Source organism: Petaurus breviceps, unplaced genomic scaffold, assembly GCF_028583685.1.
Source record: "Petaurus breviceps papuanus isolate PSGF00001 unplaced genomic scaffold, PetGlider_PUasm1.0 98, whole genome shotgun sequence".
In the NCBI taxonomy this organism is placed as follows: Eukaryota; Metazoa; Chordata; class Mammalia; order Diprotodontia; family Petauridae; genus Petaurus; species Petaurus breviceps.
Window position 1 is genome coordinate 51002777 of NW_027187460.1, and position 10160 is coordinate 51012936.

Sequence of the window (10160 nt, forward strand, 5' to 3'; positions counted from 1 at the left end):
TTTCCAGTGTCTTTTTCACAGATCTGAAATGATTGGAAAGGAAAGGGTGTTCTATATCTGATCATATTTACTTGTATCTACTCTAACTCTCTACCTTTAAAAAACATGCAAAAAAAAAATACACTGTTTTTTGACCGCACATAGTAAGAACTGCATTCATCAACCAAATATAATGACAACATTCAGCATTCATGTGAAAGCAGCAGCACTCCAGTGTTTGCTTTTTTCAATGACAATTGGTGTTTACTAAGTATCGTCTTTTCAGCAAAGAGCTAAAAAAGACTGAATGTTTTGTACATGCCGTTGCCCGTGGAAAAGAATAACTATATGGAAACAAGGAAGGTAGTCAAGTGTAAACTTATATGTACTTTATATGTAATTCATCCCTCTGTTTTGATGAACATTTGTTGCTTGGATAATTATGACTACACATAGCTACTCTTTTTGCCACGCAGTTGTGACCATATGGGCATTTGATATAGAGTAATTTGTAAGAATCAGCTTTGCAAAAATGAAAGGTAGTCTCTAAAATTCAATCACTATTTGCATTAGATAGGACTCACTCTCTTAAATACCATTCTTGAGAATTCCTATCCTTCTGGGAAGAAGAAGGAAATCCATCAGCTAGCTTTTCTCTGCCTCTGTTCACTGCAGTTTAGAGCAGTAATTTTAGGACCCCAGTAGAGGTTGTGAGTCTGAGTTGTAAGTTACTGTAGAATGACAAGAAATTAAAAAAAAAGATTCTTACATTTTTACCCATCCTTATGTCTTGTCAATTTCTTGACTTTCAATAAAACCATACTTCTGACATCCTCAGGTGAGAGTGACTTCTTGATGTTGGTCTGTGTAACATAGTTAATACAAAATTTCCCAGAGAGGAATAAAAAGTTAAAGGTAGATTTTTAGTGTTCTTTTGAATCCTTTTAGTAGCTTGAATTTTAAAATCTAACAATATGTTCAAGACTTTATCATATTAGTTTTTAGAGTTTTTTAGTTGCTTTGGAATTGGACTTGATTTTAGCATTAACTGAACATGGGAAACATGAAGATAGGAAATATGGGAAACTGATGTTATGTTTTTTTATTAGCTAAGCACTTAAAAGTCCCAACTCGCTCCTGTATTCCACCCCCTATTGCTTATTCATTTAATTGGATTTCTTACCTGCTTCCGGGAAGAGATGGTGCTATTGAAACATCTGCTGGCTGTCTTAGCATTCAAATTCTTCTTCTGATAAGTTGGGTCATTCCTCCATGTTTTAGAGCTCTCTTTAGGATCTGAAGGGATGGGATTCAAGAATAGTATCCTAGCAATGAGTCCATAAAGGACAGTGGCTAGAATCATTGGTACAACATAGAATATGCCAAAGTCCATCAGATAAATGGGTGAGTAGTAATTCCTAGATACTTTGTAGCCACAGGACACTACAGTGGCATCTTTATAAGTGACCATATTGAGGTCAAGCAAGAAAAACCAAAGCATACAATAAATGGAGGTGAAAGCCCACACAAAGATAATGATCTTTTTAGCTCTTGAAAAGGTACAGAGGAACTGGGCCTTGATAGGGTGGCAGATGGCTATGTACCTCTCAATGGTAAATGCTGTGATAGAACAAGAAGAAGCATTAATGCCCAAGTACTGGAGATAGGTAATACAGAGACATCCTACATAGCCATAGACCCAGGAACCATAGAGACTGTCAGTGATGTTGGGGAGACCTGCAGCCACCAGTACCATAAGGTCAGCTACTGCTAGGCTCACCAGGTAACAGTTAGTCGGGGTCCTCATATGTTTGGTTCTCATCACCACTAGGACCACCATGATGTTGCCTATGATGCCCAGTCCACATATGACGAGAACTAAGAGGATAGTGACCACTTGGTATTCTAGAGATACCAAAGCTCGGGCCTGAAGTTGTGTCTGGTTCAGTTCACCTCCTGTCTTATTTTCCATCTTTAGCAGCTTGAAGCTTCTCCCAAGCCCCTGGTGCTCAGCACATCTTATCTTCCAGGGTCTCCACTTTCATTCAGTGTTACTGTCTTCCCTGTGACAAAGTGGGTACAAATGGATAATTGTATGAGATACTCATTCACCTTTTTACCCACTTCATAACAAATTACAATCCCTCCCGTGTAACTTTAACTTCTCATTTGAGCTCCCTCTCCTCCTTCTATGGTGTGTCTAGCAGAGGGACATTCAGTATCTCTATTACCTTTCAGTTGTAGAATATGACAGCAGATTACTATAATTTATAGGAATAAAGCCTTTCTCTCCCTGACTCACCCCCCCCCCCAGCCATTGGGGAAAACTGAATGGGAGAAGAAAAAGAAAAAAGGAGAGCTCTATTCTGACTGTGATATTGAAGCAGGAAACTAAATACAAAAAACTGAAAATTTAAACACTCCAACTTAACTGTTGAAGAGAGATATAAAGTGGGAGGGAAAGGCATAGGGATGAAAAAAATTAGAGAGAAACATCAGTAATTTTAGCAATTCATTTCTTCCCCCTTTTCCTATAAAGGGATCAGGTCCCTATGCAATAAAATAGCAAATCTTAGGATCCACAATTTTGCCTAATACTTTTCTGTCACTGCTTATGGGATAGGGATAGATGGGCTTTTCCCCTTACCTTGTCCTCTGTAGCACTGCCTGGTTTCCTGGGTAGCTGAAAAGGTAACAGGTCCAAGTTCCCAGTCCTGCAGAAAATCTTGTCTGTACTTTATTTCATGAAGAGCTCACTTGGCAGCTGCTCAGTCCTCAGAACTGCAGTTCTCTCCACCCTCTCCACCCTCCCAGCCCTTTCCAAGGGACGACAGCCCATAGAGCCTCAGTAAAGCTGTCAAATGACAGACCGTCCCCTTAATGAGAGCACCCACACACATGCACATGATCTTCCTTCCCAGTATTCACCAATTCAGAGTCTTTTCTTCAGAGAATTCCTTTTCTGACAGCCTTAAGAGGAATTTGAAAAAAAAAATCAACACAAACCATAAGCGAGACCTGGCAGAAAGCAGGGCTCTCAGCCACTTACTGGGAGTCTGAGCAGCACTGCAGAAATTCCCATTTCTAAGCTAAGCTAACCTGAAATGTGGATGTGCTCACTCGTCTTTTGATGGAACTTCTGGTTCTGAGTCAGTCACCTGCTGTTTAATGTGACTTTCAGTGAGAAAGGGGCTAGCAAAACCTCCTCAGTTCAGAGTTAAAGAGATACCCAGAGCCTCTGCATCTTAAAAATGTCTGTGGGTCTGAGCTAAAATCAATTTCTTGCTCTCTGCTTTGGAAACCTGTGGACTGTTTTCCCTCACAAAAGAGAGAAATTGGCTCTTCTCACCTCTCAAATTGTATAGAAAGAAAAGGAAGATTAAGTTGATTCTGAAGCATTTCCATTTCAATCTTCCAGGGTCTGTGAAAAAAAAAAGTGGTTTGTGACAGGCATCATTTTGAGGGTAGGAATGACCCGTTTACTTCTAAACTTTTCGGCCCTGGAGGGCTAGTCCTTTTTTGTCAAATGATTCTAATTTTTTCCACCCATTTCTTTTTCTTTACTTGTGCTCCAGCACCACCCTATTTATTCTGTTCTCATATATATAATTTATATGTAACTCTTATAAATATTCCATCCATCCATTCATCAACCTACCCATTTATCCATCTCACTGGGTTCCTAGGTCAAAGAGTATTCTATTAGAAATTGAATTCAAGGCAGATTTTTGGTACCCCAGCCCTATAAGGAAAGGTTCCTGGAGGCTATCTTCTTCCAGAAAGTGCAACCTTCCTCCTATAGCGTTGGCCCAGGGGGCTACTAACCTGACCCTCACTTCTTTTTTTGTAGCTTCTATGAATATATTATCACCTCTACTGAAAGTCCACAAAATAAATTCATCTTTTCCAACCCCAGTTGGCCCCAGAATACTAAAGCCTCTTCAAAAGCAATGGTTAGCCTCCTCTGTCTTGTTAATTGATCCTGAAAAAAAAAATACACTTTTCATGAATTACATTGGAAAGTGTCAAATTCCAGTGGTGAGCTCTGGGTCAGAATGCATAAGAAATGGCCAGCCATAGTGAAGTAGATACAAGATCAGTCTATGAAAAAGGAGACAAATAGTTCTTTTACCACCCTCCTGTCATACTCCCCACCCCAATCGATAGAAAGCTCAGGAATAAATTAGATGTCTATTGATCAGGTAATGTCTTAACATGAGTGGAATGGGATATTATAGCACTGTCAAAAACAATAAATGTGAAGAATTCAGAGAAACATGGGAAGGCTTGTGTAAACTGATATTGAATGAAATAAACAGGACTAGGAAAACAATATGTATGGTGACAACCTTACACCAGTGGAAATAACAATAACAACCGCAAAATAAACTTAACATTGTAACTGCAATGAACAAGCTTTGCTAAGAAGAAGGATAGAGAAAATATATCTCCTTCCTTGTACTATCAAATAACATTGGTGTGCTGGTTAGGTTTGCTGAACCACTCCCTACTTTTATTTTTTCTCTCTTTTTATTCTTTGTTGCTTTCAATAATCCTCTTGAAAGTGGAGGGCAGAAGGATAGACCCCAAAATAAAAGAGATATAACTTCTAAAAATGTCAATAAAATTTTTTAAAAAGAAGTTTGAATCGTCATTTAGTTGGAAGGTCAGTCAGGTTGGAGATGAAGCATAATTCTTGGTGCTTCTTTATCCACCTGAGCAGGGGTAAATTTAGGGGCTCTTTATATCTGGCACATCTTTGATTCCCTTGGTCAATCGCTGAAGATCACCCTTCCAAAAATCCAGTCTAGATGAATTCCTATGCTACTGGACTAATGGTTATTCACCAGAGGCAACTAGGTGGCACAGTGGATAGAGTGTTGGGCCTAGAGTCAGGGATATCCAAGTTCAAATCCATCCTCAGACACTTACTGGCTGCATGACCCTGGACAGTTATTTAAGCTCTTTCTCCTTGCCTATCATAACTTCTATTTCCAACCATTGCTAATGAGATTCAAATAAGACTAAAGTGTTTAGTACAGTGCCCATAGGTACTATATAAATGCTTATTCTCTTCCATTATTCACCAGCCAAGAAGTAAATAAGTGGGATATGGGATAGAAAGAGAGATTTTTCAAGTGAATGTAATTAGACTTAGAACCGGAACTTTACGAATCACCTAGATCAACTTTTCATTTTACAGATGAGGAACTGAATCCTAAAGATATTAAGTAATTTTTCCAAACAGGTAGTGAGTAGTTGTGCCAGGATATGAACCCCCACTCTCAGACTCCAAACAAGGACAAAGCACCTATCAATTCAGATATTACCAAGTGAATGTTTCTTTTTGCAGGGAGGGGACACTGGGAAATCTAGGAAGAGGAGGTCTGTTGAAAAAGAAATCTGAGTACCTCCCTCCTCAACTCTCTTAAGACCTGGACACATTCTTTGGATCTATTTCATTAATTTTAGTACTTTCTTCATGCTATAGATTTTTAAAACAAATAAAAACATTTCAGAAAACACTAATTTTTTTAAAAAGTAGGAAGTTAAATGACCCTTTTGTTGGCTAGATAATGTTAGATGGTTTCTACATGAAATTCTGAGACCCTTCCTTATAAACAGGTACTATTTTCAGGTATGAAAAAAAATCTTTGTTTAGCAATTTATAAGTCCTCAAAATCATTCATAATCCTAGGCATCAATGAGATATCAAGGAAGATTTTTCAATATACATTGTACATGGGACAGCTAGGTGGCATGGTGGATAGAGCAGGAGTCAGAAGGACCTGAGTTCAAATTTGACCTCAGACACTTAATTAGTTGTAAAACTCTGGCAAGTCACTTAAGGGGGATTGCCTCTCTCCTAATCCCCCCAAATATACACTGTACACTATTGAGTAAATGGCATTATCTATAATGGATTATAGATAACAATTATAATAGTTTACATTTATATAATAGTTTAAGATTTCCAAAGTACTCTACACACATTATGCCTATAGTAGTCTTTTAGAGGTACTATTTTTATTATACCCTTTTTACAGATGAGATAAGTGAGCCTTGCAGAGGTTCAACACTACTTAAAAAGGAAGTGCCTCTCATGGTACTCAGATCTTCCTGAAGCCCAGTCTCATATTGAATCTACTATATCATGTTACCTTTTAGCATCAAGGGTCATGAGGTTAACGTTGGAAGGAAACTTACAGATCATCTAATTCAATCCCCCTCATTTTCTAGGTGGGGAAACTGAGGTCCAGAGAAGTAAAACAATATATGAGTTCCCACATATAGCAAATAGCAGACAAGAAATTTGAACCCAGCTTCTCTGACTCCAAATCTACTGTTCTTTTTTATATGACACTGGGTGGTTTTTTTTTTTTTGGTTGCCGTTGTTCATGTTATGTCTTTTACTTTTGCCAGTGTAGTGTTAACTTTGATCATTCAACTGACATCTTCAAGAGACACAGGTGTTGATTTAAGATTGTGATGAAGTTGACAGGACCCCTTTCAAATAGATCCCTGCTGTCATAGGCTGTTACTGCATCTGTAGCTGCTTTGCAGGGAAAATGGGTATTGGATTCATTGGTAGTATACCTTGGATCCTTTGGTAGCAAAGACTGGGCATCTGCTCCTCTCTCATAGCACTTAATCAGTCAATTAATTAATCAGTAAACATTTATTAAGTGCCTACCATGGCTGGGGATACAAAGAAAACAGTGAAATAGTTCCTATTCTTAGAGAGTTTACAATTAGAGGCAACTTGTATGTGTCATGAATGGAAGGATGATTATGTAGTAGTTATGTACTTCATTCTTCCATACATCTGTCCATTCATCCACCCATCCATTTATCCATTCACAAACATACATATGAATTTTTATGTATATACATATATACACACACATATATACATATATATGCATGTGTAATTCAGAAAAGCAGGGGGAGGTTTATATAAACCAATAAAACATGAAATTTATGTGATATGTGTATATCCAAATTAAAGCATATACAAGGTAAGATGGTAAAACTCCCAACATGTGGAGGGAGGGATGATTGGAAAAAGCCTCCTGTAGAAGGCAGAACTTCATTTGAGTCTTGAAAGAAGCCAGAGACTCCAGAGGTGAATGTAAGGAGGGAGAACAATCTCTCCATAGATAATTATCAATTTATCTAAAACTTAGGTATGAAAAATGTTGCTATAATATTAGGATCTGATGGTATAGACCAGTGGTGTCAAACTCAGATAGAAAAAAAGATCCCTGTGGGTAATGTATGGACTTAGAAAACCACAAATTAACACTATCTACATTGTATTGTATTTTTTATTTATTTTACTATTTCCCTGTTAAAATCGAGTTTTGCAGAGGGGATTTTGACACTTCTGGTATACCTAAAATAGTTATACAATCCATCTTTATTCATCTCCATACCCAGTTCTAAGTTTTTTCAGAAACCCTGCACCTATTGCCACTTTAGGCCAGTATGCTAAGCCTCTGATCTTCATAGAAAGGAAGATCTGTTCTGACTAAATTCTAGTCATAGTGTCCAGATTGGGGTTCTAACTGCTGTCCTTGCAGTATTCTGCCATCCCAGAACTTTCTGAACTTATCTATTCCATAAATTTCCAGTCTTGGTCCAATTACACAAGCTGCTATTCTCTTCATTTCAGCTTTGGAGTGATTGATTATCTCCTTTCTACTCTTGGCTCACATCCTTCATTCTCTGCTTCTTCTCTTTCACTCTCTTCTCTGATATTTCCCATAGTGCCTCATACCTTCTGGCTCATAGTTGTACTGGCCCCAAACTCTCTGTTCTACTGTGGTCCCATGTCTATAAATCAATTTCATACCCATCTAAAATTCACATTTACAAAACAATGACATTTACATCAAATTATTGTCTCCAGCCTCAAACCAGCCAATATTGATTGAATGTAATATGATATGTAATGTACTATGCTAATTCAGGGATAGAGCTGTAGAGAATTCTGGAAGGAGCATATTAAGCTCTCATCAACTAGGAGCTTTTGTCCTTCTAGTATTTCAGACCTCAACTATCCCAGAGAGAAATATATTCCCCAAATGCAGGCCAAGAGGCATACTTACCAGGCAAAAAGGATGATAGGATTTGAGCTGGAGAGGATATCAGAGACCATCTAGTTCAATCCCCTCATTTTAGAGATTAGGAAACTGAGACCTTGGGAAGTAGAGTGACTTGGGCAAGATCACACAAACAGTAAGTGTCATGGGTGGAATATGAACCCAGGGCCTCAGATTATAGAAGTTCTTCACACTACAGCTAGAAAATAAATGGGAGTGGCAATTCAGACTGGAAGCCAAAAATATTCATAGACATTAGCCTCTGTACCTAAGCTTAGTATCTTTTGATGATGTGGTGAAGTTGTATTGGCTTTCACCATTGCCTCCTGGGCACTCCAGCTCCTGCCCTGTAGTGCCAATGCAATATTTACAGCACCAACCATGACTATAAATATTCCTGCATGATGCTTGATCACAAAATATAGCAGATTCTCCACATAGAAGATAGAAGTGAAACATTTATTCAGGCACCAGAAAATCAAATCGTCAAACCAGTAAGCCAATTCCATCATAGCAGCAAAGAAGTTAATAAGCTGTAATAAATTAATAAGTTAATAAGCACAGAGAGCCAGAGCGTCCTTTAGCCTTCCCACAAACAATATAAGATTAATATCTGCCCACAAACCTGACTAACCCCTTGCCTGAGAATCCTCTCTCCTACCTTCTCTCTGGCTCTTACTCCCAGCTTCCTGTGGGCTCTGCTCCACCCTTCAGCAAACTCCTCCCACCATAGGTTCCATGTTACATTCAGCCTATTATGGGGCAGAGTTTATTTTCAAAGCAGGGAAGGCTTCAAATTCCCCCAAGCTTATTAAGGGGTAGAGAAGTTCTTCAAATTCCCATTACCATTACATGTCCTAGGTTCCTGAGCTTTTGGGTGGGACCTTGGCCCCTTCACTGCTCAGAATTCTCCATATCTATCCAAAGGCTATTCTACTGTGCTGGGGTCTGGCCATCTTTGTGCTACACGGCTGCACTAGTATCTATCTCCTTATAACCTCTCCACCCACATCTCCCCTAGGTTCCTAGCTATCAGGAAATTAATCAAACCAACACTACCATTCCTGGAAAAGATGTGTCAATCAATTGCCCTCCAGCTCCTCTTACTGTCACTACAACTTTCCAGATCAAATCAGGCCTCTCTGGCTTTCTCCCTTACTGTTTTCTTCCTCTATTAGAATGTCAGCTCCTTGAAGACAGGTGCTGTCAGTGTCTGCAGACAATCATAACTTAATAAATACTTTGTCATTCATATTCACTTTTTAAAAAGCTGGTTCTTAAAATTTGTGTGATCATGGACCACATGACAATGGGGAAGTGGGACCATTTATTTTCTCTGAGCTTTAATTTCCTCATTAGTAAATTGAAGTTAATGCTTATACCACTTACTTCATTGTGTTGTTTTGGGGAAATCATTTTGCAAATCTTGAAGTGCAACGTAAATGAGTGTGATTATTATTATATTACCTGGACTGGCCGTATGTATACTTGGGAAGGAAGGAAGTAATGAAGGAGGGAAGGGAGGGAGAAATAAAGGGAGGGAGGGAGAGAAGAAGGAAAAAAATGTTTATTAAGTCTAAGCATTGTGCTAAGCCCTTTACAAATACTATTTCATTGGATCTTTACAACATCCTTGAGAGGTAGGTGCTATTAAGATCCCCATTTTACAGTTGAGGTAACTGAGGCAAACAAAGTTTAGGTGCTTTTCCCTGAGTCACACAGCTAGTTAGTGTCTGAGGCTGGATTTGAATTTGGGTCTTCCTGACTCCACGCTCTGGCTGTGTCACTTAGATGCTTCTAAGCTTGGGACAGTAGAATACCAACATGGTGAGACGCCATTGGGTATACTTTCTCCAAAATTTCCTTACTAAGGGACTAGTGCAAGGGCCACAATTTTGAACATTAGAACTATTCTTTTAGTAAACACACCACATCCAAAAGGCCTTGCTTAAATAGAAATATTAACCTATTAAAGCCCACAAACACATTAGTATACTTCAATTTGTCCCATTTTCTGAGTTAGCTGGCAAAAGGTAGAATCTTAAGAGGACATGACTCAGAACAAGTAAATCAAAA

General features: G+C 38.6%; 1 protein-coding gene across 1 annotated transcript in view; it reads right to left on the reverse strand.

The window, feature by feature from the left end:
• The window catches only part of TRHR (thyrotropin releasing hormone receptor), a 38110-nt gene extending 36074 nt beyond the window's left edge, over nt 1-2036 (reverse strand). Inside the window, exon 1 of the mRNA XM_069080954.1 lies at nt 1163-2036. Within this exon, the coding sequence (XP_068937055.1) occupies nt 1163-1951 (789 nt within the window). The 5' untranslated portion in view covers nt 1952-2036. The remainder of the gene's footprint in view (nt 1-1162) is intronic.
• Between the last annotated feature and the right edge of the window lie 8124 nt (nt 2037-10160).